General features: G+C 42.4%; 2 protein-coding genes across 4 annotated transcripts; one reads left to right on the top strand and one right to left on the bottom strand.

Moving 5' to 3' along the window:
• The first annotated feature begins 12 nt into the window (after nt 1-12).
• Nucleotides 13-13,242, top strand: PCID2 (PCI domain containing 2). Of its 2 annotated transcripts, XM_051617825.1 has the most exons (15): nt 13-126; nt 342-420; nt 1,890-1,979; nt 2,529-2,602; nt 3,342-3,409; nt 3,947-3,986; nt 4,471-4,525; nt 6,236-6,339; nt 7,071-7,146; nt 7,271-7,412; nt 8,487-8,587; nt 10,587-10,660; nt 10,821-10,946; nt 11,152-11,275; nt 12,303-13,242. In XM_051617825.1, the coding sequence occupies exons 2-15, from the start codon at nt 385-387 to the stop codon at nt 12,390-12,392; spliced, it is 1,200 nt and encodes a 399-aa protein (XP_051473785.1). In that variant the 5' UTR covers nt 13-126; nt 342-384; the 3' UTR covers nt 12,393-13,242. The 2 variants fall into 2 exon arrangements, with proteins under 2 accessions (XP_051473785.1, XP_051473777.1); XM_051617817.1 differs by lacking the exon at nt 13-126 and having other exon boundaries at nt 190-420.
• Nucleotides 12,664-26,010, bottom strand: PROZ (protein Z, vitamin K dependent plasma glycoprotein). 2 transcript variants are annotated; one of them, XM_051617796.1, is made up of 8 exons: nt 25,861-26,010; nt 23,634-23,797; nt 22,528-22,552; nt 20,231-20,344; nt 16,883-17,014; nt 15,632-15,717; nt 14,829-14,952; nt 12,664-14,299 (listed from the first exon to the last, which is right to left on the bottom strand). In XM_051617796.1, exons 1-8 carry the CDS (start codon nt 25,925-25,927, stop codon nt 13,788-13,790), a joined length of 1,224 nt encoding a protein of 407 aa, XP_051473756.1. In that variant the 5' UTR covers nt 25,928-26,010; the 3' UTR covers nt 12,664-13,787. The 2 variants fall into 2 exon arrangements, with proteins under 2 accessions (XP_051473756.1, XP_051473764.1); XM_051617804.1 differs by lacking the exons at nt 14,829-14,952; nt 15,632-15,717.
• Nucleotides 26,011-27,454: the final 1,444 nt, after the last annotated feature.

Here is a 27,454-nt window from a genome sequence, read left to right as displayed (position 1 = left end):
CGAGGGGGCAGCGGCGGGAGTCACGTGGGGCAGCGGGCCGCTCCCGCCGCGCCGGTTGGCCGCCGGCTCGCGCCCGCAGCGGAAGTGTGGCGGAAGGCGCCGGAAGCGCGGCGCCGGGGCCGGAGGGTGGGTGGGCTGGCGGGGCCGGGCCGGGCCTGCGGGGAGCGGGGGGCGGCGGGGGGGGGGGCGGCCGGTCTCTGCCCTCCTTGCCGCTCTGCTCGCCGCGGGCAGCGGCCGCTCGCCGGGCGGGGGGTCTGGGGGAGCCCCGCCGCGTCTCCTCGGGGCTGCGTGCGGGAGGCGGCGCCTCCGCCCCGCTTTTACCTTCCCCCTCCCTCTCGCAGGATGTGAGACAGCCGCCTGTCCCCTGGGACCCCCGCCGCCCCCATGGCGCACATCACCATCAACCAGTACCTGCAGCAGGTGAGCCGAGTGGGGGGGTTTGCCTTGCTGGAAGTCTGTTGCTTAGTTTTAAGAAATGAAACAGGAATAAGGAACAAATTGGGTAAACGAAGAGGTTCTTCAAAGCCTGTCGTAAGTATGTCACCGTCTGCCGAGGATGCCTGGGATTGCTGAAAAGCGTGGTGGCTGCTGATGTGCAGTTATTTTCACGGGTGGTGAAGTTATTTTTCCGTAAGACAGCACGTTTTCCTAGCGCGGTGGGGCTGCGTGTGCATGCAGGGACAAACGCAGCTCAGGGATGTGAGAAATACAGGCAGTTAATAAGTACAGAATTCTGTGCAGAGACACGCCGTGTAGGGCATGGAGGATGGAGAGACATGAACATGGTCACAAGGATGGAGCTGGACCGAGCTTTTAGTGTCAAGCTTTTAGTGTGATCACTTAATGTTTCTTTCTGAACCGTCATCTTTTCATTACTGTTGCCATCTTACTCGCTTCACTCACAATCAGTCAAGTCAACGCAGTGAAGGGCACAAAAAGAGAGTTATTGTTCGGGATTGAGTCTCAAAAATGAAGCGCCTGAGGCCTCTCAGGACAGTGATGTGCTCTGCAAAGTCAGCATCTTCTCCAGTTGACAGTCCTCGTGATCCTCTCCACCATCCCTATCATATACACCGTGTCTGCATGTTTGAACTGTCTGCATTTTCTGAAGTTCATGCACACCCCTCACCAATACCTTATCTCTTCTGAAAGAAAACCATTTTGCTGTGTCAGACTCAGACACTTTACTGATGGAACGGACGCTCACTAGCTGAGGATGGAAATCCAAAGCAGTGGGTGAGGAAGTGGCAGATAACAGGATGCATAACACTTAGAATTAAAGGCAGGTAGATTAAACAGGTATCTATCATTCGAAGGGCAATGTGTGATATTATACTGCTTAAACTCTTTCAGGGATTTGTGTCTTTTTTTTTGGTTCTTTTTCCAAGTAAAGGAGAGCTTATTTTGTGTTTTTGAAGTAGGGTTTTTTTTAAATTAAATATTAAATTAATATGAAATATATTTGCAAGACCTGACTCATGATGTGCAAATTCCATCTGCAGCATTACTAACAACAATAAAAAAAGATTGTTTCTGCCTTCATAAATATGTTTGATGTTCCTAAGTCCAACTGGAATTTTAGAAAAGTTAACCAAATCTGGTTCACAGCTGCTAATTTACAATGTTAAACTTATCTAAGTTGTCTGGAGATTCTCTGGTTTGCTTGTATTCCACAAATAAGGCACACAATAGTGCTTGCCTCACCTTTTTGAAAAACAGGTGTATCCAGTATTGATTCATTTAGTGTTAAACCTTTAGAAACTTGCATTTGGCTTGTTATTGATATGGATGAACAGCGGTAACAAGAACATGGCTCCTGTAGTCATCTGTAAATATATTGGGTGGCTGTGGGCTGATTTTATTGTATTGTGGGGCTGGTTTTTTTGTAGGTACAAGAAGCCATTGACAGCAGAGATGGACAATTTTGTGCAGAATTGGTATCATTTAAACATCCACATGTTGCAAACCCAAGGCTACAGGTGAGAATCTGTTTTTTAACTGCCTTTTGTTTTGCTTTCAATTTTCCTAGCTCTTTATATGGGTTGCTTTCCATTGGAAGTAAACCTCAGAAACCTGTCGCCCAGGCTAGAGCAGGATCCCCTTGTAGATTCATGTCCCTTTTCTTCTTACAAGGATATTATATATTTCCTTTTTTTTTCCTGGGTGGCTTTTTGTGTTCCACTTAGAATTGTTTTCTGGAAAGTCCCCCTGGCCAGGTCTATGTTAGTTGGTAATGTGGCACAGTGGGAGTGACTGTACAGAGAAAACCAGTGTGTAGCAAGACTTCAGTGTTTGTGCTACATGCATTTTGGATGCTTTTATTTAAGGCCAGTTCTAATCAGGTTCTGAAGACAGAACAACTCCACGAGCAACTCCATTACACAGGATGTGATTATTCATATACCTTAAGGTTCTGGTAGATTGAGTAGACATGTATGCATAAAACTGCCATGGTAGGGTATCCATATGATCTGGTTCTGGTGCACTGGACGTTCATTTCACCTGTCACTGATTTATTCTATACCTAGCTTCCATCTCCAGAGGAGAAGTGTCAACAAGTTTTGGAACCTCCATATGATGAAATGTTTGCAGCCCACTTAAGGTACCGATGGACCAGAAATGGAAAGGGAGTTGTGAAACGTCCAGCAGGGATGGGGAAAGTTATCCTTAAGTTTACTTAGTTATTTTAAAAAGCTTACATCTGAAAACTTGGTATTTATTAGTCTTATAAATAATGCTTGCACTGCAGGAAATAAAGTCCTTTTTCCTCTCCACATAAAATGTGCTTCATGTACCTTGCAGTCATCTGCATGTAGCCACTGACACAGCTTTGGTTTCAGTGTTTGCTCTATTCTCAGCTCTGCATTTACTAGCTACACAAGAATATGGAGTGAAATAAGTAAGGGAAATATTTTTAAAAGGCAATTCTAGTCATAAAAGTACTCTTGAGGTAGCTCTAGGACCTAAGTAATTCTGTGAGGTTTTGATTTATAAAAAATTCTGCATTAACAAAGTCTTCTGTTGGCTTTCAACAGTCTTAGAATATTTTTTTTAACTATGCTAACCTCAGGGACAGTTTCAATAAGCATTAGTGTATTACAGCTGATATTGTGTGTATTATACAAACAAATCCCCATTCTTCTCTTGGATCGCTTTTCTATAATTATCAGGTTTAGTGCTGTGTTAAAATACTTGTGGTGTTTTGTTAGGAGCTCTTCTAATACATTCCTGTATCTCTTTTAAATAATCTGTAAAGCTGTATGCCTATTAAAAGGCAAAAGCAAATAGTTTCTTACCTATATGATATTTTCTGAGGCATTAATGCAGTTTTTCTTTGACAGGTGTACTTATGCTGTTGGAAACCATGACTTTATAGAAGCATACAAATGCCAGACTGTTATTGTCCAATATCCTTTGCCATAAATCTTGTATATTGTTTTGAGATTAACTATATGTTTTCTTGTGGAATAAGTTATCTTTACCTCTTAAAATATTATAGAATGTGATCTGCTTCCAAATACACTTCAGCTGTTTTAAGTTCTTAAGCAAGGAAATACAAGTAGAGTCTTCTTTCAACTTTCTGTAGGACTAAGAAGGAATCTGTCACTTTGCTCTAAAATAGAAAATTAATTTGTCACAGAGTATAAGAGATCCTCAAATCATTAACATGTGTCTTAGTTTGTACTTGGCTGTGGGGAAGATACTGATAAGGAAAGCTGCTGTCTTATCTCTAAGCAACCAGTGTTTCTCATGGCTGCTGCCACATCAAGGAGTGTGTGGCTGTGCTTGTCTTCCCTGCTGTATCTTTGCATCCTGACTCCTCATCTGCTTGCTGCTTGCTTGGTTTCTGCCCTTTCATGTAGTGATATGTGGCACTATACAACTGCTGGGTTTTATATCTGTGCTTCATTTAATAGCATTTTAAATTCTCCTAAATACAATACATCTTTCCTGCGAGCCTTTCAAGCCCATAAAGAGGAAAACTGGTGAGTACCTCGTAGAGAGCTGCTAGAAACTAGACACTCATCTTTCACTGTCATAGTACCATAGTAGTCCAGTTAAAATTAGGCCTGTAGTTTTTATTTATCCTCAGGATTCTTAAAATGCAGCCTGATTGATTTTGCTGCTTGAGGTTTTAGAACCAGTAACTGAAAAATAAACATCTAGAGCTTAGTTGTGTGGGATGGTCCATATGTAAACATGTGAAGGATTTTTTCAAGTTGAGATGGTATTTTATTAAAGACACTGTAAAAAATGTTACTGAATTAATTCTCCTTCCAGTGTAGGATCTCTGAAGTGCTGAGGTCTTAAAGGCCTTTCCTTTTAAAAACTGTGTCCTTTATTTAAAGATTAATTTATACTCTTCTAGTCTGATGACCAACTGACCAAAAAAAATTAAAATAATTCTTGTTTCTCATGTCTTATTGCATGATTTGCACCTACTTAGTGTAGTATCTTTTACCTTTCCAGGGCTTTACCTATCATGTACGCTGTAGCCCTCGATCTTCGAATTTTTGCTAATAATGTAAGTAGATCTGATTACAGCCTCATTGCTTTTTATCTGTTAGGCATTTCCATGGTTGAAGTATTTTAGACTTTATAAGGTAGCCTAATTTTGCTCGGTACTGTTTTCAAGTCCTTGTTTAGGATTTTGTTGAGACACTGAGTTCATCCAGTCCTATTGACAAGTGAGGTTGCTCAGTCGGCCTCTCTCCCATTTTCAGCTTGAACTTAGGAAGTTCCAAGGACCTGCATGCAACTCACAGCAGCCGCTTAGAGCATATGAAGTGATTGAATAATCTTTACAGAGTAACATGGTGGCACAACTCACTATTTCCATATGTTATCATGGGGATTTGGTGGAGTCTCAGTAAGGGTGGAGATATCCCAGACAGCTGAGCTAATCTATCCACTTACCACATCTGAAGAGAGAAGTTACTGCCTTCTTTCCCTTCTTCCAGCTGTGTGTGCTGCTTTTGATGCTTACTGAAGCCCTTGCTGGGTCCATACAACTGCTGACAAGCAAAAAAACCCACAACAAACCCAACACATACACATTCTTTTTCTCAGTCTAATGAATTGCCATGGCCTGTGTAGGGATCTAATGACACCTGCTAGGTCAAAGTAAGTGGCAGGGTTGTGATCTTGCTCCCAATCACTTTACCTGAAATGGTGAAAGTAGAGTTCAACTTAGGTTAGAGTTTGACAGTATTCACTCATTTCGGTCTTTGTCCCCTGAGCACTTTGTCACCCAGGCACATTTATGCCTGCCCACCCACCCACAAAACATTTGGCATGCTTGCACGGAGAGTATTTTGAGTGTCTGTGCCTACTCAGTAACCAGTCTTAGTTCTTAGGCTGAGTAGGGCAAATTCATGTATTTGAGATGCATGAGAAAGGGGAAAGTGGGATCAGTCATGTTAGAAGTGTTTGAACTCTGTCTGCTAACCTTTGTGCGTTCAAAGGATGCAATACAGAGAAGACTTCTGCAGCAAATGGATGCATTTCCATTTCTTTTTCTTACGATTCAGCTAGTGAGAATGCAAGCATTATAATAAAACTTTAGAAAGCATGTAGTAAATATCTGCTCCCTGTTTTCCCCCCACTCTTCTTTGTTAAGATCTGCATTAATCAGAGCATGGATCTTTTCCGTGTGTTGGTAACTCACTTTTTTCCTCTTGCTGCTGTAACATATGTTTTCCATTTCTCCTGAACATCCCAGGCCCCAGCAGTGTGTGTTACTACTAGAAAATGTTGAATATGGTTTAGAAATAAAATCTATCCCTCGTGGCTGTAGAGAAGAGCTTAATTATAAATTCTAAAACTCAGACTCCATAACCGTGGAGTCATTTGAGTTTGCTTTTAATAAAAAGACATGTTTTGCTAGACTCTTGGTTTTTGAAAACTTGGGTTGAAGTGTTAATTCTCCAGTTCAGCTATCAAATTATGCTGAATTTAGATTTTTGAGAGCTCAGTGCTGCTACAGGTCATAGTGGTCAGCACTGTTTTCAAAGGACTGTCTTCCTGTGCATTAGATTTGGTACATGTTCAGCAGCCTCTCTGAGTGTTTTCTTTTATTCTGTGAGTTTGACTACCTTCTAGATATGGGGGAGAGCAGGCATGACAAATACATTGCTACAAGACTTTTTAGAATGTTATGTTATAGAGCTAAACTGTTTAGACCCAGAGATCCAGCGTGTAAAATTACACATTGTTTCTTGCTGTGTAATGATAGGCAGATCAACAGCTGGTGAAGAAAGGGAAAAGCAAAGTTGGGGACATGTTGGAAAAAGCAGCAGAACTGCTGATGAGCTGTTTTCGAGTCTGTGCCAGTGACACGTAAGCGAAAGATCCTCTATAGAGCTTGCATTATTAGATTTTTAAGAATGTAGCATTTTCCCACTTACTATCTGGGTAAGAAGGGACACTTCTTAGGCTCGTTTCCTGTCATTTATAGTCTGTTCTCTGTTGACTGTTGACTACAGCTGTGGAGGCTCCCCTTCAGGTTCAACATTCTAAGCAGATGTGAGGGACTGATTATGTCCTGGTTTCTCAGGAAGTATCATTAATGCTTTTGAGCCCTGTTCATTTGTGAAGTTTGCTTCACTGCAGTTAGAAAGAAAAGGAATGACTTTGGTTTCCAGTCTCAGCAATTTTAATACTTCCAAAGTGAAGAAAATAGTTGGTTGGTTATTTTTTTTTTCTTTCCTACCCCCACATCTTTCTTTCACCTTGAATATTATAAGCAACTGCTATACTGGTGTATGTGTTAACTGCAGCCTGGAGCGAGGACCTTGATATACATGAGTAATATTTTTCATGGCATCTTTTAATTATGTTGAGGAGAAATGAAGCAGACCTGTATAAAATTTAAGATGGAAACACATGTTCTGTTTGTCCAGTGCTGTTATGGTTTAGGATAAGGAGTTTGGTCTTGACTTTTATTTTCAGACACCTGTTTTTACCCTAGAAATCAATTAAATATTTATGGACAGAATTTACCATGAGGATAAAGTAATTATTTTCTTACAATGTGCAGTAGTAATATTTTTATTCTTTTCTTGTGACAGTCGAGCAGGCATTGAAGATTCCAAAAAGTGGGGCATGCTGTTTCTTGTGAATCAACTGTTTAAAATTTATTTTAAGGTAGGGTTCAAGTTTTGTCAGCTATGTTTTGTATTTCGTAGTCTTAAAATCAAACCCACCTTTTTTAGTATGATACTGTGTATCTACACTCTCTGAGTAAAATGCAATTCTTTTTCTTTGACAGATCAACAAGCTCCATCTATGTAAGCCCTTAATTAGAGCAATTGACAGCTCAAATCTGAAGGATGAATATAGTATGGCACAGAGAGTTACGTACAGATACTACGTTGGACGCAAAGCCATGTTTGACAGTGACTTTAAGCAAGGTACTGTGTGCCCGTAAGACAAATTTAGTTTTGCTGCTTGGTGTGAAATCTAGCTGCTGTTGTGTGTAAAGGTGCAGTTGTGTTTGCATGGATCAAAGGAGAAGTCACGATGAAAGATCCAAGGCCCACAGGCTGAGTCGGATCAGAGATGAGATTATATGATGCTTCTAATTGTAGAATATGCCCGGTTTTAGAATACTTGTCAGTGCAGTTCTCTGTAATCTTATGCACTTTGTGCATGCATAATGCAATGCATGAGCATCCAAAAGAATAGGTTTGTAAAAAGTTTCACAATGGAGGCTTTGCAGCTGTCTTGTCCTCTTCAGGTTGGTGTATACCATGTAGAAAATCTTCAGCAAGATGTACTGTAGAATTAGTTTCTCAGTGCATTGATTTTGGAAGATGCAGAAACTGCATTTCTGAGGTTTCTTACTCACTAATAGAGATAATTCTGGAGTTAAGGTGTGCAGCTTTCATCACTAACTAAAGCCTCTGACCAAGATCTGTTCTGGAGCCAGTTTTGTTACTCTAAACATGGTCTTCTGACTGTCATGCTTGTTATTTTTCTCTCTTGGTGAAAACTGATGAGAGATTTTCATGTTGTCATGCCGTGTGATCTCACTCACAAGTTTCTGCAGTTCAGGAGGTGTGTGCATCACACACAGTTTACGTCCTCTGAAGAACCTAATCTGTGAATTTAGAAAATAGAGTTCTCTTTCAACAGTGCTTTTTGAGATTCTCCCCTCCTGCAGCAGTAGCACTGTAATATTACTCAAATCAGCTGAAAATTCCAAACTTGCTTGTAACTGTTACCTCTGACATCTAGACCTTGACAAGTTTTCTTTGATTTTCTGAAAGAGGACTTATTTTTCTGCTACTACTTTGTATTTAGTGTGAATCTCCAATAATTATTATAGTATTTTTCTTAATGTATTTTGATGGTATGATTAGTTTTTAGACAATTTAAAATATCACATGTTCAAGCTAGAGGTGGATATTAAGTACAGGATTTGGGTTACAGTTTTAATCCATTTTTGTTGTTGACTCAGTTTACTAGAACTTCTGTCTTTGCAGCTGAAGAGTATCTTTCATTTGCCTTTGAGCACTGTCACCGCTCCAGCCAGAAGAACAAAAGAATGATTTTGATCTACCTGCTGCCAGTAAAAATGTTGTTGGTGAGTAGATGCTGCTCTTCTAAATAATTTTTTTGGCATATAACTGAACCAATGCTCAGTATAGTTCTTGTTTTTCCCCTATTGGAATTCTGAGGCTATATATGTCTGACCCCCATAAGAGCCAGTATATGCACACTTTGTAGTGTGAGGACAGAAAGTGTTGAATTGTCATTTATAGCAACAGAGGAAGGGAGAAGGGGACAAAAAAAAACCAACCCCAAAACCCAAACAAAAACCTCGCCCTCCTCCCATCTCTCCTAACAGTGCAACATGAGGTTACTTTGGTGATAAAGGTAACTTTGAGCTCTTTGGAGAAGCACTTAGCAGTATAACTTATGTAGCAGAGTGCATGTCTGGTGATCAGCTGCACAGATGGGCCAGGAAAAGTGTGGATTCCCTAATACAAATCTGTGTGCTTCTTTCACCTGGTGAAAAGAAAGAAGATGTGCATACAGATTGCTGAAGACTGTTGAGAGGGTTTTGCCACAGGAGAGAAAGGATCCCTGTCTTTGGATTTTCTGTTTGCACCTTGCCATAAGGGTCATGAAGTAGAACATTTTAGTTTTTTAAAAAAAGCAATGAAGACTGGTTACTATTTGATCCTTTCATCCCTAAGTTAAGAAAGAATTAAATACCTCTCTGTTTCCTGATCCTGTGCTTTCCCATGTACTGTGCTAGCATTTGTGTATCCCTGAGTTAGTGGGGATATGCTAGCAATCCAGTGTAACTGAGGGGACAAGAACTAGATTTTAGAGTTTCCCAGTCCTGGCCCTGTTAACAAAGTTACCTGTAGAAAGTGTTGCTATCCCCTGCTTTTATGAGTTGCCATCTTCTGCCTTTACCCCAACCTGTTTATGACCATCCTTCCCTTTTTCAGTGCTCCCTTTCCCATGCCTTGTAGTGTCAAGGAGATAAAGGGGAAACATAGTGGGTTTGAAAATTGCCTTCTGTGTTTCAATTTTTATTAACTTTCTTACTGATTGTTTTCTGATCAATCAATAGTAGCATTGATCAAAGAAAAACTAACAGTCTTCCTAAAAACTTTGTCTCAGTCCTGACTGGGTCACTTGAACCAGTTGGGCCCGTTAGTGCCTACAATTACTGTGGCTTTTCTGTAGCAGTTACAGTGTACAAGGAGTAAAGAAACTAGATAATTGTCATTGTTTTTACAGTCGCTTTTTTTTTAACAGAGCCCAAACATTAACACTAACCTTAAACAGTTCTAAAATAGCTTGGACGTTTGGGTTGGTTTATTCCTAGCAGCTCTCAGTAAACATGCAGCTGAGTTCTGCTCTCAGCTAATCCTCCAACCAGGAAAGGAGTTACCAACAGCATAGCATGATGGTAACTAAATTTAAAGTCTGACCCAAGTCAGTGTGCAATCTGATCCCTGCTGTGCAGGGGGAAAGAACAAAGTTTCTTTTTGATAGTGTAGGTGGCTCAGTATTACCTCATCTAGCAATGAAAATTAATTTTGCGTCTCTAAATTTCAACTTTCTCTCTTTCTTTTTTTTTTTGGCTTTTTTTTTAAAGGACTTTTTTATTTCTGCACAGATGCAAAGTGAAGAAAAAATCTGGTACAGACTGAGCTAGAACCTGACAGTGCTGAAGCACTGCTTGTATTATTAGTAATGCTTGGGATTCCTGCAGTGCTTCCATTTGCATGTTGTCATACAGCCATGACATAAAATTTTGATCTGCCTAGGGGCCTCATGTCACAGGATCTTGATTTTACAAGTTTGGTAACTTTTCTCCAACATTAAGAAATATTAGGACTCCATAAACTGTGATACATACGTAGTTACCTTGAGTTGAACTACAAGGTGCTTAGCGGGGGCAAGGGAATTATCTTACAAATACCTCTTGTTCTGGAGAAAAGAAAAAAGAAGTATTAAAATAGTTGTCTTTCTCTCTAATGAATGTTTTTATAGCTTACTGGATTACCTGTAAAATGCATTTGACATTACCCTGGAAAACTTGGAAACCACTTCTTTTTCAGGGCCATATGCCAACAATTCAGCTCTTAAAAAAGTATGACCTTATGCAGTTTGCTGAAGTAACCAAGGCTGTGAGGTATGATGATGGTTTTATTGCACTATGTAAAAAGTATTAAGTAAAATGCATTCATTTGGGATGACTGAGGAAGGCAGGGAGGGATATTTCTACCAAGTCTGACAATATTTTTTGTGTTTGGGTGAGACCTTCTCATGTTTTTATTTCTTCATCCTTGTAGTGAAGGCAATCTTCTCCTACTGAATGATGCTCTGACAAAGCACGAAACCTTCTTTATTCGGTGTGGAATCTTTCTTATCCTTGAGAAGCTGAAAATCATCACATACAGAAATCTTTTTAAGAAAGTGTAAGCATAACAAAATCTCCATTTTTGCAAAAAAATTTAATATGGTTTCACCTAGGACTGAGAAACAGATATGCTCCTTAGTTCTCCTGGAGACAGCTAGATTCCTGCTAAAGTCAATTTATTGTAGAAGGGCTATTTTTCTAGGAACCAGAATTTTAAAGTAATTTTTTCTCATTAACAGATATTTTCCTGTTGTTTCTTTCAGGTATTTACTACTTAAAACCCATCAGCTATCTCTGGATGCCTTTCTCTATGCCCTGAAATTCATGCAAGTAGATGATGTTGATATTGATGAAGTCCAGTGCATTTTAGCTAACCTTATATACATGGTATGTGCTGACCATTTGTTGTCTGGTTATTCCAGACTTCAGACAGTAAAAAACACTAGGGGGAGAATCAAAGTTTATAATAACAATAATAATAATAATGATGACGATGATGATGATGATGATGATGATATCAGTAATCTCAGGTTCTCTTGTGTAAAAAAAGTTAATTCACTTGTGCCCAAAGTGAAATCTTTTCATTTGTCCTGAGAGTTTCCTCTAGTTCCTGCCTCTTTTGCAGCAATCAGGTAAAATTGAGGTTGAGTTTTGCATTACATTTCTATATATGCATAAATACTGATTTAAAAATAGAAAAATTGTAACTGGGACCAAAAGGGCTCTGTTCTGCATTTGCAGTAGAAGACTCTTGATATTCTAACCTTAGAAAAAATTGGAACTGGATTTCTTTGGTTTTGTTTCACATTTTGTCTCTTACTCTAAGTGGATCTCAACAATTCACGAACAGATACAGACTTGAAATCAGTAGAATTCTAATAAATTTGAGGTTTTTGAAGCGGCTTTGCAGTGTCAGCAAGAAAACGAACCACTTCTCTCTTTCTGAAATAGATATTTTTGATGTGTTCTAAGAGTAACAGAGGGTGGGATTAGGTCATTTAAAGAAGTCTTTCAGTTACAACACTATGTCTGAAAAGGAAGTACTGTCATTCAGTTGATTAGGTATGGAATAGAGATTAATGAAAATCCTAATTTTAAAGTGAGCAAGAGTAAATTTAGAAACACTTCCTTAGAGCTCTGTCTGTTCACGGCAAGGTGAGCAGAGCAGGAAGGGGCCCTGGCAGCAGGCTCTCTGTCTGGCAGCACCGTTAGTGCCAAACACCGCTGGGGTTCCAACTTCCCACTTGCTCTGTGAGCTGACACACCTACAGACTTTGAGTTCTTAGTTCAGCAGTGCAGATGTGATTGAGTATGCACACACAGCTTTGCTTGGTGTACTCTGAAGGTAGCTGAGGTTATCAGCATTGTGTTACTGGCTTCCAGGACTAACACTGTCTTTTTCTCCTTCTGCCAGGGTCACATTAAAGGCTATATATCTCATCAGCATCAAAAGCTTGTGGTCAGTAAGCAGAACCCATTTCCTCCACTGTCAACAGTGTGTTGAATATTGATTCTTAGCCATGCAGGTAACTTTTCAGATGCTCAGCTTGCCCAGTGGACCTGCTCCTTATCACCCTGAGAACATTGTAAATGACCTCATTCATGTCCAGGACTGGAATACCAGGAACTGTTTGTGGCTCCTTTCCCAGAATGACCAAGGCTGCCAGTGTTACAAAGTGCATTGGAATAAAATGCCAACTTTTCAGTGATAGCTTCCACCGGCTTTCTAGATCATTAAAAGGATTTCATGAGGAAATACAGCAAAACATTCCAAATTCCTTCCAAAGTACTTAAAAAGCTTTTATTAAAGTACTTCGTGTTATTATTTCTGCATTTATCTTTCAGAGGGGTGAAGTTACTGGTGTTCATCCATTCCTCAGAGTGGAAATGATGGGTTTTTTTCATGGTTTCCATTTCCAAGTCACTTCAATAATCTTGCTGGTACTCAATACTCTCTTCAAGCCTTCTCTAAAAACTAAAGAAGTGCTTTACTCTAAAAGCTTTACTGTGTCAGTGATAATTACAGGTTCAGGTAAATGTGGGATTTTTGTCTTTAAGTGCCCACAGATGAGTTGGGGTTTTTGGTTTTTTCTAATTACTATTCTGGTAACATTTAGTTTCATTTTTGTTACGATGTACAAAAGCTTATCTAAATAACTTATCCATACTTGTGTGTTTTTTTCTGCTTCTGGGGAAAACTCTGCAACTGGATCCATTATTTTAAGTGTTACTGTCCTGAGACTTCTGTTTGTTTGGGGGTGGTACAATTAACTTTTTGTCCATAGTCATCGGATGGTAGTTTGGGATTTTTTTAATTACTTTAGAAGGAAATAAAAGATATTTTTTTTCTCCTCTTTGAGAGTTCAGTTTCATTTTGCCCACTAACAGACATGGATGTGATTTATAGGGAGAACACAGGTCCCATGTATGAGAGGAAGCATTTTTCAGTGTGATGAGAATGTGTCAAGTTCTACATCAACACAGGCATTCAAAGGCTTGGAGTTCCCCTGGTCTTCATAAGTTTTACTTCTATAGATGTTGAAATAAGAATATGAATTTGCTGAATCAAACCTCAGGGTAACAAGAGTTAAAAAGGCTTTTCTTTCAAGCAACATTTAAAATTCCAGAAAGGCTGGATTAATATTTCTAGGAAACCTAAAGTTCAGTTTTTTTAGTAAAATAACTCTTTTTACCACACCATGACTTTCACAGTACTGTGTAAGCAGAAGAAGGAAGGACAAACAGACTTTTATGTATGAATTGGAGTTATATACATGTTATTGCAATTTCCATTGCTGCAAATCATGATAGAGTCAATTGGATGCACTGGCTGCATCCAAAGGTTTCCTTGCAGTGACTGATAGGGCTTTAGTGCTGGAGGGCTGGCTGTGTTTGTGACTTACTTCATTTTTTGTTTAAACCATATTATGTACCTTGCAGTGTTAGTGAATAGAAGTGTTTCCCAGGCAGTGTCTTCTAGTGGCCAAGGTCCCAGGATACCAGTCAGAAACCATGTGCCTTTATACTCAGTAGCTAAAAAGCTTCCTCCAGCCAGGTGATTGTCTACAGCCTCCTGGAGGTGTCCACAAAACTGCCTGTTTGTGAGGCTAATGTTGAGGATTTGTTTGCAGTCCTCAGCAGGAAGGTATGAAACCTGCAACTCATCAGCTTGAAGTTCATCACCTTCCATTCTCCAGCCGCTGACTGTGCCGGCCAATTTTGGAATTAAAATGTGTTCTGCAAAATCTCTTTCAGGGATGCATATAGGAAGCTGGTGGTTGTTGCACTCAACATGCTCTTGGAGTTGTAGTAACGCAATGTTGTTCTCTCCAGTGTCCTCATCATACCGGATGTGGATGTGTTTCTCGTGAACTTGCACTGTCTTCTCAGTTCCACTTGTTCCATTAGGCCCTGTGAAGAAATGATGTTTCACTGCTCTTAGGAATAGTTTATCAGAGACGTGAAAACTGCATGCAGATTGACACCTGCCTAGTCATGCTGTGAAATACATGAAGTAGGTGAGGTAAAGGTGCTCTTTCTTGCCACAGCTGCAGTAAAAGTAAACTAGGAATGGTACCTTGACAGCTTCTTAATACAGTATGGAAGCATGCTTCATTTCGGAAGGAAGGACTACCTAAGAGAAGTGAATTTTGGCAAGTAACAAAGGCCACCTCTGAATCCCCCTGGTTTAGTTTATCCCTAGATGCTGAGTTCTACATTGCGTTTGAGAGGCAGCTGTCTCTCTGCTTATCTTGCAGGCGGTGTGGAGCAGCTGTAGTTCTAGCTCAAGATACTTCACTGAGGTGCTTAAATGAGATTACAGCGGATTCATTTCCCTGAACAATATTTTTGTGCAGCAAACATTTTAGTAATTTTAGCTTTTTAAAAATTAGCCTCTTGATAGTAGAATGTGCTACAGCAAGTGAAAACGATCACCTACCGGCTCCCACCCTGATTTCAAAATGGCTGTGCAGAAGGGCACACTCGGCTGTAGTCAACACAAAGTTACTTTTTAGCAGCACTCCCCCGCAGAAGCCTTTTCCTTCTGAGTTTAGCATCAGAACCTAAGAAAATGCAGAAAGACGCCCTGTCCATGGGAGGTCCAATGGCATCCTGGGGTGCATCAAGGAGAGTGTGGCAAGAAGCTCGAGGAGGTTATCCTGCCCCTCTACTCTGCCCTGGTGAGGCCCCATCTGGAATACCGTGTCCAATTCTGGGCTCCCCAGTTGATGAGGAACAAGGAACTACTGGAGACAGTCCAGCACAGGGCCACTAAGATGGTTAGGGGACTGGAGCATCTACTATATGAGGGAAGGCTGAGAGAACTGGAGCTGTTCAGCCTGGAGAAGAGGAGACTGAGGGACCATCTCATCGGTGCTTATAAATATCTAAAATCAGGTGTCAGGAGGGTGGGACAAGTCTCATTTCAGTGCTGTCTAGTGACAGGACAAGGTGTAATGGTCACAAACTGGAACACAAGAGGTTCAACCCAAACAAGGAAAAAATTATTTACTGGAAGGGTAGCAGAGCACTGCAACAGACTGCGCAGAGAGGTTGTTGAGGCTCCATCTCTGGAGACATTCAAAACCTGCCTGGATGCCATCCTGTGCAACCTTCTCTAGTGAACCTGCTCTGACAGGTGGGTTGGACTAGAGGCCCTTTGAAACCCCTAACATTCTGTGATTCTTTGAATCTCTGAATCTTTGAGGTTGGGTGATGGGTTTCATGATGTGCTAGAAATACCTGCCAAGGAAATTGCTCATCACGTTCCTTCCTGGTTTCACTTATCAAATTATCACTGTCTTGAAGTCTGCCACATGCACATTGATCTAGCAAATGAATGGGAAAAAAATAATAATCAAAACATCATGCTGCATCATTTCAAGACAATTACTACCTGCAAAAACCTTTGGGGTTTCAATTTTGCACCAAGGAAAAGGAGAAGGACGATTTCTCAACTGGTTAAAATTGGAATAACTCACTTGGCATCTGTAGTCTAAAAGCTTAGCAACGGTGCTGAACATTTAGGGTTGTTGTGTTAGGTTTGTGGTGACCAGATTTCTCTGTAACTAATGAAATGAGGCTTCCTCTCCAGCCAGCCATCAGCACAGCTTGCTTTCTCATCTTTGTGTCCTATATCTGAATTGCACTAAATACCTTGATAGCTGTGGTCCAGTCTGGACAAGGCAAATCCTAGGTTTTCCTTAAAGCAGTTATCTGCATTTACCTCACTTTCTGTTCACCTTGTGGTATATTCTTGGATCACATGAACTGGATTCTGTTCAGGTAAAGCTAAACCAGAAGACATCCTTCAGGAGTACACAACATACTCTCACAGCTAATGGGCGCTTAGTCCACAGGATGAAAGTAGAGCTACTCTGAAGCAAAGCAACTTGAAATGTGCATTGAATGTCAACATCAAGCCTTCATCACCAAAAGCCTGGTTCCACAGCTCGACTTCTATTCAGCTGCCCAATTTGCTAATACAGACCAAGGCCGAAGCATACTCGTGTTTTTAGTAGACCTAGTTTGTAAGGGGATACATAGTATGAGATTGAAAAATTCAAGCTGACTACTGCTTCAATGCTACTGTTTCAAACTCATTAACATGGTGGCAAACATTGCCCTTCCTTTATCAGGCCATCAGATGCTATTCTGCATCAGTAGAACTTCATTTACAGGCAGACCTTCAGTGGAGTTATTCTTTACTGAGCATAGGAGTGGAAAACCTGGCACAGGTAGTGGTATGTAGGATGATGCAAGTCCTCTCTGCAGACCCATGGTTAAGTGTTCTGATCAAATACTGTTTTACCAGTGGTCTGGCTCCTTGGGTGGTGACCCCTATGTTCTTCCTGTTTCTGCCCAGTTTGGAAGGTCATTAATATTCCCATCGCTGGAGTCTCTGAGCAGGCTGATCACACCTGGGTATCAGATGGTGGCCTGCCTACCCCAGCACTAGGCAAGTGCCCCGTGTGCTTCCATGCTCACACCTACCTAACGCGATGCACTGTTTTTTATCCTTTCCAAGCTTGTAGCCATCAGCACAGGAACAACGGTAGGAATTGCTTCCTGGGTAGCAGAAATGGTGACATCCTTCTTTCGCTTGGTGGCGACATTCATTTTTGGCTGAACAGAACAAGCAGAGGAAAAGCATTGGGAGCAGCTCTGCAGAGAGGGCTGTGGGGATGCTGACTGGCAGCAGGCTCAACAGGAGTCAGCAGTGTGTCCTGGCAGCCATGAGGACAAACCACATCCTGGGCGGCATCAAACATAGCATGGCCAGCCAAAAGACGTCATTATCCTGCCATGTTCAGATTTGGTGTGGCCTCACCTCTAGTACTGTGTGCAGTTCTGGGCCCCACAATTTAAGTAGGATGTGAAGGTCCTTGAGTGCATCCAGAGGAGAGCAATGCAGGTGGTAACAGGGATGGAAAGACTGTCCTATTAGAAGCAGCTAAGAATTTGTGTTTGTCTAGTTTGGAGAGACGGATACTGAGGAGTAACCTCATTGCTCCCTACAGCTTCCTGAGGCGGTGAAGTGAAGAGGGATGTGCTGAGCTCTTCTCCCTGGGATCCAGTGATAGGACAGATGGGAATATTCAAACCTGAGCCAGTGGAGGTTCAGACTGGACATAAGGAAGCATTTCTTTACCAAGAGGGTTGTCAAACACTGGAATAGGCTTCCTAGATAGGTGGTTGATGCCCCAACCCTGTCAGTGTTTCAGAGGCATTTAGACAATGCCCTTAATAACATGCTTCAACTCGATCAGCCCTGATTTGGTCAGACAGATGGTCATTGTAGGTCCCTTCCAACTGAAAGAATCTATTCTATTCTATTCTATTCTATTCTATTCTATTCTATTCTATTCTATTCTATTCTATTCTATTCTATTCTATTCTGTTCCATTCCATTCTATCCCTATCCCTATCCCTATCCCTATCCCTATCCCTATCCCTATCCCTTTCCCTATCCCTATCCCTATTCAGCTGCAGTTTCAATGCATAGCTTGTGTCCTCTTTACTAAGCATTTTATGTTTACTTGCTTTATATGGAAGTGGGTAAGGGGCTCTGGCTCAGTTGTTTCCCACCACATTGGTTTTCCCCTTGTTAAGCAACTAAGTTTCTGCAGCTTCCACAGTTTCACTGCAAATTGTATTCACCCAGGTGCTTTCTGCACCAGCCTGTGTACACCTCTTGAATTTTGGGGAGCATTAGTAGCCAAGAGTCAAACTAGGCCTTCCGTGTGCACTCTTAAACAAAACACTAAGTATCTGCAGCAGGGAGAACTGTTGTACATGCTGAGAATGCAGGTACAGCTTGAGGAACAAAAAGGCTGACACTTCCTCCTTTTGAGCAAAAAAAAGTAAATAATGCATGCATAGCTCTTCTTTCTCATGCCTGTACTAAGAAAATTCAAAATAACAGCTGCCAAATATAAGGAAAAATAAAAAAAAAAAGAAAGGGAGTATTAATCACCTTTGAAGCATGCTCAGTCAACTTTCCGTAGCTGAGCAAACATTTAAGCTTCAGCACAAAGCAAGAGGAGTTACAGCCACTTGATGGTGGCTCTAGCTCACAGATGGAGAAGCAGCAAAAAGCCCCAAATAAAGTGTTTTTCTAAAGCTCATGATGAACTGATCTGGGTCCCAGCATGGCTCCAAGCTGTGTCACCTTCGGTGCTCCCCAAGAAGCTGGTCTGTCTCTGTGCAGTCACACCCCTTATACAAAAAATGACCCTGCCTTGCAGCAGCTGGGGCGTTTCCCACCCCAGGGGACATCCGAGCCAGCAGAAATGCTGATGTAAGGGCTGGAAAGTAGAACCTGGCAGATGTAAAAATGCAGGATCCGTCCCAGGGTGTTTCACATGCCAGAAAGTGTCCATTTCACTTTATGCTTTTTGCACTTCCACTGAAAACAATTTGGTTTAGACTCACAGAAGGGTTTAGGCTGGAAGGGACCTTAAGGATGGTCAAGTTTCAACCCTGCTGCATGGGCAGAGACCTCCTGCTAGACCAGGTTACTCAAAGCCCCATCCAACCTGTCCTTGAACACTTCCAGGGAGGGGGCAGCCACAACTTCTCTGGGCAACCTGTGCCAGTTTCTCACCACCCTCACAGTGAAGAATTTCTTCCTAATCTTTAATCTAAATCTAACTTCCTTCAGTTTAAAACCATTCCTTCCTTCTTCTGTTGCTACATGCCCTTGCAAAAAGGGTTGTTTTGGGGTGTTGTTTTTTGTTTGTTTGTTTGTTTTGTGTGTGTTTTGGTTTGGTTGTTTTTTTTTTTCCTTACTGAAGTCCCTCTGTCCCATGGGACTGTCTTGTGTGTCTGGGGCCTTGGAAGCACCAGGATGCCCTGGTTCTTCAGGCCACACACCACCCGAGACAATGGCAGAACAAGCAGCCAGAGAGCATGGGTAGCAGTGGGCAGGGCTGCCTTTGGAGCCCACCTGTGAGGGAGAATTGCTCCAGCCCTTTTCCTGCTTCCCCAGGGAAAGGAGGCTCAGGGGGAAGAGGCAGCCTGAGTAACCTCAGGACGCCATAAGGTGTCAGTAGACAGGCAGCACACATCACCCCGGCTCTGCCAAGAACTGTGTGCTCCCTAAAAACGGGTAACTGTCTGTATGGGAGAGCTGCCTATCACAGAATCACACAGAATCACAGAATCCTAGGGGTTGGAAGAGACCTCGAAAGATCATCTAGTCCAACCCCCCTGCCAGAGCAGGGTCACCCAGAGCACATCACACAGGAACACATCCAGGTGGGTTTTAAATGTCTCCAGTGAGGGAGACTCCACAACCTCTCTGGGCAGCCTGTTCCAGTGCTCTGTCACTCTCACAGGAAAGAAGTTTTTCCTGATATTCACATTGAACCTCCTATGATCCAATTTGTATCCATTACCCCTTGTCCTATCACTGGTCATCACTGAAAAAAGCTTAACTCCATCTTCCTGACATTCACCCTTTACATATTTGTAAACATTGATGAGGTCACCCCTCAGTCTTATTTTCTCCAAACTAAAGAGACCCAGCTCCCTCAGCCTTTCCTCATAAGGGAGATGTTCCACTCCCTTCATCATCTTTGTGGCTCTGCACTGGACTCTTTCAAGCAGTTCCCTGTCCTTCCTGAACTGAGGGGCCCAGAACTGGACACAATACTCCAGATGTGGCCTCACCAAGGCAGAATAGAGGGGGAGAAGAACCTCCCTTGACCTACTAACCACCCCCTTTCTAATGCACCCCAGGATGCCATTGGCCTTCTTAGCCACAAGGGCACATTGCTATGGTTTAGCCCCCAGGCCAGGAGGAGACGGAACTTCTCAGGAGAGGGGGCAGTGCCTTACCGAAAGCACAGTTCTCTCCCTCATAGCCCTCGGCACAGGTGCAGTTGTAGCCGCGAATGCTGTCCTCGCACACGCCGTTGTGCTGGCAGGGGCTCGACGAGCACCTCCTGCCACCTGCAGAGACGCCAGGAGAGAGAGAAGGACCAGTTGTCACCATCGCTGACCCACCCAAGGGAAGCAGCCCCCTCCCCAGCACTGGAGCTGCTCAGGGAAGCCTTGTGAAGAGTAGGTTGGAAAGAACACCTTACTGAACTGCTACTCAGGAGCAATTTTAGCTCAAGTGTCTGCTTCCAGAGATGCTCCCACAGGCCCTGGCAGGGAGGCCAGGAAGTGCCCAGAGGCAGAGCCTGATTCTGGAGGACTGATGCTCTGCTTCACAGAAAAGGATTGACTTACAGTTCATGGCCAGTTTCCCCTTAAGCTGCCCACTGGAAAGACTCCAAAAGAGTTTGGAAATGTTCTCCAAACAACAGCTGCTTATTGTACATACGAGCTATCAGGGAGCAAGCCAGAAAAGCCTAATCTGGGACATTACCTTTCCAGAAGTTAAACCTTCATCAGAGAGGTTAACTTCAGTCAGTAGGCTGTCACAATTGAGGAAAGAGGTGGAAAAGTGAAAACTCTGTCCAATACTGGGAAAATCCCATTAATCACTATCTGCTCAGATTATGGACATGTAGTTTTGTGAGTCAGCTGTCCTAAGATATTGGATTAAAGCCATCCACCACCTTCAGTTGATCTTCAGTGAGGTGCCACCAGCATATCCCAGCATAATTTAAGTCTCCTGGGAGGGTTTTTGGGTTGGCATGAGGCGATCTCATCAGCACAGCTGAGCTGGCAGAATTGAGAAGTGAGGACCTCCAGCAGCAGTGACGGGTAGCTGGAGGTAGGGAAGAACTACATCTACAGCCTTAAGCACATTCTATGGTTTTAAGCCTCTGAAATAAGCTCAGATATAAGTAAGTATCAAAAAATATCTGGGGTCAAGTGGAGCTCTGTAGAGTGGGGACAAAAGTAGACCTAGTGTCTAGAGTGAGCCAGCAGTGAGGTGTGTGCTCAGCCTTTCTCCCCAGCCCTCTTTTACTCATAATGCAGATTTACCCACCGGCCTACGGAGGGAAAGCAACACACACACCAGAGGTCTAGAAAATGAGACTTTGGAAAACAGGATGAAAACATGGGTTTGTTTAGTGTGGAGGGAAAAAGCCTTGGAGGTGCAGAGCAATGCTCTTCAAAATGTTAGAAAATACATCACGAAGCAGGAAATGCATATGGCCGTTCTGCAGGAAGAAAGCAGAGCATAATGGCTTCTAATTACTGCAAGGAAGCCACCCCTGAGGTTGAAGCCAGTAATGTGTCCTGATTGTGGCTGAGCTTGTTTGGATGTACCATTCTCAACTGGTTGTCTCTCTCTCTTCATAGAGGGGAAGCTTGCATGATGTGCTTAGTACAAACATCCAATTACTGAAATTAGAAGTTAATTCCACCTTCACAGAAGTAATGAAAGACCAGATATTTAGCATCATTCTTTGTAACATTTATATCACTGGTGGGATTCTTCTCTGTAACAGTTCCCTGGACTCAGTGTTTTAGTGGCTTCTGCAGAAAATTTGTACTAACTGCTGGTTTTGTCACCTCCTTATCCACTATCTAGACCTAAGATTATAAATTAATGTAAGCTAAGTTAAAAACAAGAAAAAAAATTAGGGTGATGGATACAGAAAAGAGGAAGGGAATAGGACATACTCACCCTGAGCTGGTGCCCCACACTCCTTGTTCAGGAGACACCTGGTTACACCAGCCCCTCAGCTTTTACAGATTTGTTTCATTCTTTGAAGGCTACCAAGGTGCAGTGCCAGCATGGAGAGTCTGCAGAAAGCCCAGTGGCTTCTAACACCTGTTTATATCACTAAGATTTAATTGCTAGGTTTGTATTTGGGAGGTTTTGTTAGTAAAGCTCTGCTGCTCTACTGTATCAGCAAAGCAGGTCCCAGGTTGTTTCAGAACAGCCTTAAGATCAGGAAAAGAAACAGCCTATTTACTTTGGCAGTACCTACTTACCTTCAACTTTTATTCACTTTGAAGTCTTTAAAGTTTTTTCCTCATTTATTACTTTTTAAAAAACTTCCACATCAACACTTTTCCTTCTGGTTTACTAGAAACGTGACAAGTAGTGAACCGGATGTTTCTTGAAGAAGAAACTGCTAACAACTCTCAGAAAAGCAGCATTGAACTGAAATGATAACGTTCACAGTGTGACACTGCTATGAAGGAGAGAAATCAAGAGGGCAACTTACCGTAATAGGCTTCCCAAAACATTTGCTGAAAAATAAAAAGGACATAAAATTTTAATTTTCAAATAATATAACCTGCCATAAATATTTTTGATAAAACAAAAATATTACATGAGAGAATGTAATGTACTATGGTTTAACATTTCCACAGCTGCACAACTACGAATTCTGTCCTGCCAGCAAAATTTACATGAGACAGGAGGGGGTTTGCATCCTGCTTGTTTTATTGCTTCTTAAGATGCTAGAAAGGAAAAGAAACACTTTGCAGGCAAGAGGGGAACAGCTGGATCCTTTAGCTATATGGTTTCCTGGAAAAACTGACCAGCCATTGCCTCTCTGGTGTGCAGTAGCCTGGGAAGTGACCCTGTCCCACCCCCCACCTTGCTTGGCCCCCAGCAGGTGCTGCTGGAGGCAGAGGGGACAGCAGAGAGTAGAACTGCAGGTCACTGGCACTGGTCACTGCCTTCCTGTGACACTCTTTTCCCTGGGTGCATGCAGCCAGCTCTGCCTCTGATTTCCCCAAGGGGCCAGCTCTCCTTGCTCCCTGTACCTGCCTTCCATGAACTTTCCCCAGAGAACCTGGAAAACCCACAGCAGCCCAATGGCTGTTTCCTCTGCTTTCCCCACAAACACAACCTCCAGCCATGTTCCTCTTAAAGAGCACAGCATCTGGCTGTCCATGTCAGGAGGACCTCTTGTACAAGGGGACTGGCAGCTGCTGACCAAGTGAGCCTCTTTCTATAGCTCCCACCCCTTGCTGGTGCATTGCTTCCCTCCAAACCAACACCCCCTTGCCCCTCCTGGTCCCTGCAGGATGCTGAAGCTGTATGTATGTGTGTGGTCAGGATGGGACCACAGCCACACATGTTCAAAACATAAGATGCAGAACACATTGTTTTCAGGAGGGGACTTTAAAAGGGTTTGGGTTGACCTCTGCATTTCCGTTTTGACTACTGAAGACACCTGCTTTCTATCTCCTGAGGTGGAAAGTGCAAAGATTTCACATGGAGAGAAGCCCCCAAAACTTACACAGGCTTTGGAGCTGTATTTGAGAGTAAAGAACCAAGGCAGTAATTTTTATTATGCACACAGGAAAACAAAGTACTTACAAGCATTTCATCATTTTCAAATACTTCTCTTGCTTCTTCACGCGTACATCTCTCTTCAAGGCATTCCCTTTCCAAGCTGCCTTGGAGGACCTCTTCAAAAAGCAGGGAACTGGCACGCCTCTGTCTCTTGATAACACTGTTTGCATCATCAGCTGATATAAACACTGGAACATTGTGTGACAAAACACTAACGTAAGTACGTACATTCACTTCCTCATACACCTTTACCTCCTTTTTAAAAAGATAAATCCTTTTGACAGATTCAGGGTTTCAGTCACATTTAACTTACATTCTGAAAGAGCCCTACTTTCTTAGTCCAAATTCTGCTGAAGTGACCTTTTTACTTCTGAGGAGTGCCTGACTTGCTCCCAGGTAGAGAGAATTTGAATCTCTTCCCAACACACTTTTCCCCTGCACCAGACACACAGAGCAGTGTTGCTGTGGCAGGGTCAGGGAAGTGCGGAAAGTATTATTTATCATAAAGGCGGAGGCTATTTTGTAAGAGTGCATGAGGCGTTCAGAAGCACCAGGAGAAGCGAAAATTGCTTGTATTCATTTCTAGCATCATAGAATCATTAAGGTTGGAAAAGACCTCTGAGATCATAAGGTCCAACTGCCAACCCAACACCACCATGCTAAGTAAACAACGTCCTGAAGTGCTACATCCACACTTTTTTTTAACACCTCCAGTGATGGCGACTACACCACTTCCCCGGGCAGTCTGTTCCAATGCCTGACCACTCTTTCAGTAAATACATTATTCCTAATATCTAACCTAAACCTCCCCTGGTGCAAATTGAGGCCATTTCCTCTTGTTCCATCACTAGTTACTTGGGAGAAGAGACCAGCCCCCACCTTTCTACAGCCTCCTTCCAGGGAGTTGTAGGGAGTGATAAGATCTCCCCTCAGCCTCTTTTTCTGCAGACTGAACAACCCCGGTTCCCCCAGACACTCCTGGTAAGACTAGTGCTTCAAGTGTATGGATGATGATGGATTCAAACTGATGCCCTTCAGTCTTAGCTCAGGGAGATTTTTTTTTGCTGAGAAGCAAAACCTTAACACAGATGAGATCTCAATCAGATCTCTCTTAAGGTGAATAAGTAAAAGCTACCCCTCAGCAAGGCTTCCAATTAGGAGGGCTACATCATATAACATTCTATTTGTGGAAGACACAATAATAATTTTGATATGAGTAAAGAGGAGGAGAGATCAAAGTCATGAGAGTTTTCAGCTCATAAATCTCCTCTTTGCAATGATGCCCACAGCAAAATCTGCCAGCCAGCTGGATGGCTGGTGCTGTGCTGGAGCCTCTTGCCTTTGACATGAAGCAGTATGCGGCTGTGTGTGTGTCAGAACATGTGTGTTCTCCTGTGCTTAGAAAGCAAACCCCTTGGAGCAGGGACTGTTGTTTTTGTTTTGTTTTGTTTTGTTTCCTGTTATTTTATACAGCTCTGCTAGGCACAAATGTTGAAAAAATAGTCATTAATATTAGAACTAGGGAAAGTGACAGCAATAACAAAACCATTCTAAAACTGCCTTCAAATGACTACTTATGCTTTTGAGGGATATCCGATAGGCAACAGACTTCCATGTGAGATTAAAAAAGAAAAATAAAGTGCTTCATATTTGTGTTTTGCAGTTTAAGAAACTATCTGACACCCCAGTGCACGTTTCTGCTGTGTGGTGTTTCTGATGCATCCAGCATAACTGGCAGTGCTCTTCTGCAGATGCTGCCAGGGGTCTTTTGACCTTCTTAAGCAGTCACCATCTTTTGCTTCCTCTCCCAGCTTCTCCTTAATACTGACAAAGCATGGAGGTCTAATGCAGAAACATACATTTTTTCAAGCTATAATAAGCATGCACCTCAGTCTTTTTTATAAGACATTTTTAGAAATATAAAACAACATTATATTTAATATCTGGGCACTCTTTATGAATGGTAAGAAAAGACAAAGCAGCACCCTGACATAAATGATGGTAATTCAAAATTGTATTGCCTTAGTAACCTACTGCAGTTTTTACTTAAATACATATATTAAAACTAAACTAAACTTAACTAAATGAAAACAACAAACCAGGAGAAATGTAAGGAAAACTAGGAAAAGTTTTCAGTGTTATCACCCTGTGCTACAAAGTAAACATGATACAAGGTACAAAAATACTGGAGTGTTCAGAGGAGCAGTAGCACAGATCAAAATTAAAGCCACAACCAAAGCAAAGGCCATACCTGTCTGCTCTGTCTGAAGGAAAAGGGCAGAGAGAAGAAACAATATTGTCCAAGAGCACCTTGCCATGGTTACCCTGGGAGCCTAATGGCTGCCAGCCCTTGTCTCTGCAGCTCTTGGGCAAATGGCTACATGAGAGATGTGGAAGTTTAAAGTCCAGCTGCTCATGAGAAAACACAACCTCTCAGGCCAAAGCCTGGCCTTAATGTCAACACATGAAAAGCCTCAAAAAAAACCCCCGCTTAGTGGTGCAACAGTGCCCCTTCTCTTAGTGCTCTGGCTGAAGGTGGAGCAGGTTTGCCTGCTCTGCTGAGAGCTGCTCCAAGATTTGGGTACACCTCCCAGCCTTCACTTAGAGTAACACAAACAGGGAGAGGTGAACAGTATGAACATTTCTTTAAACCCTATCAAAGCACAAGCTGAATGATGACTACAGGGATCAGTTTTGTGGCATGGCTCTTTCATACACTGTCCCCAACAAGCATATGCCAAAGCTTAGCTGCACTGATCAAATCTCACTGGCTTTTGGAGCATCCAAGCAACCAAGTGTGGGATATGCCCCACAGCGATGTAACTGAATGAAATATTAGGTTTGTACTGCCCAGCTATAAAGGTGAGCACAGGAAACGTTTCCTGACTTCAGGATCCTGGTCACACACAGACACACGGACACAGAGTCTGTGTAAGGAGACATAAGTACAAAGAGGGCAGGAACAACTCCCTGGGCTGCTGTGACATACACATAACAGCCCGGGCACTCTTCCTGCCTGGCCCAGGAGGAGAAGAAGGATTCAAGCTTTGGAATGCATGGGCTGGGTGGGCTCTGCCATGGCAATAGTGCTGCAGGGAGTGGTTTGTTTTCCAGCACAGGCAGACTCCTGGAAAGAGCAGGAAACCATTTCTGCAGTCAGAGCAACAACTGGTGAGAGGAAAAGCATTGGGGTTTTGGGGGGATTTTTTTGCTTTTTTTTTTTGTTTTTTTTTTAACATGAATTAGAAACATAGACACCACATTCTGTGTTTTCATGTCATCAATCCCAGCTGTTATTTCAGTGTGCAGTCCTTGTAACAAAGTATAACTGATCTGAGCATTCATGGGTAAATCCTCAAATAAAATTTCACATCAGCTGTTGTTTTTAACACCAGCTTCAGTGAGTACTAAGGCAGATGAGGAAGACTGAAGCAACCACATACCTCACCAAGGACAGTCCTGGCCAGCCCCAGGACCCTAACATCTTCAGCAAATCGTTAACTTCTGCATAAAAACTCCCTTGTGGGTTGCCTTTCCCACACAGTCTCTGTAGGGCCATTGTTCCAGAAGTTCACTCAGAATTAAAACCCTTCTAATAACAAGCCTGATTTTATTCACAGCCTGTTCATAACCTTACATATTTATTTTTCTCTCTTTCATATTTCTGCTGAACTAATAGTTTCCCCTCCTCTTTGGTTAACTCTATGTCAAGCTTTCTTCAGTAAATGAGCTCTCCATACTCTCCTCAGTCCCTGAGGCTACCAAGCCCCTCTGTACCTGTCCCAGCCAGGGATTTCTTGGCTGGGGAAAGCAGGGACTGTTGCCAGTGGTCACATCTGGTGGGT

This window comes from Apus apus, chromosome 1, assembly GCF_020740795.1.
Source record: "Apus apus isolate bApuApu2 chromosome 1, bApuApu2.pri.cur, whole genome shotgun sequence".
Lineage (NCBI taxonomy): Eukaryota > Metazoa > Chordata > Aves > Apodiformes > Apodidae > Apus > Apus apus.
This window is presented reverse-complemented; position numbering and strand designations above follow the sequence as displayed.

Excerpts from the sequence above, each read along its gene's own strand:
- PCID2 (XM_051617825.1), top strand. The coding sequence starts at position 385 with ATGGCGCACATCACCATCAACCAGTACCTGCAGCAG. Across the intron at positions 3,987-4,470 it reads GCCCATAAAGAGGAAAACTG|GGCTTTACCTATCATGTACG; the intron begins GTGAGTACCTCG and ends TTACCTTTCCAG. Across the intron at positions 8,588-10,586 it reads TGCCAGTAAAAATGTTGTTG|GGCCATATGCCAACAATTCA; the intron begins GTGAGTAGATGC and ends CTTCTTTTTCAG.
- PROZ (XM_051617796.1), bottom strand. The coding sequence starts at position 25,927 with ATGGCAAGGTGCTCTTGGACAATATTGTTTCTTCTCTCTGCCCTTTTC. Across the intron at positions 22,553-23,633 it reads TTGAAAATGATGAAATGCTT|CAAATGTTTTGGGAAGCCTA; the intron begins GTAAGTACTTTG and ends TTTATTTTTCAG. Across the intron at positions 17,015-20,230 it reads GGGAGAGAACTGTGCTTTCG|CCAAAAATGAATGTCGCCAC; the intron begins GTAAGGCACTGC and ends TGTTCTGTTCAG.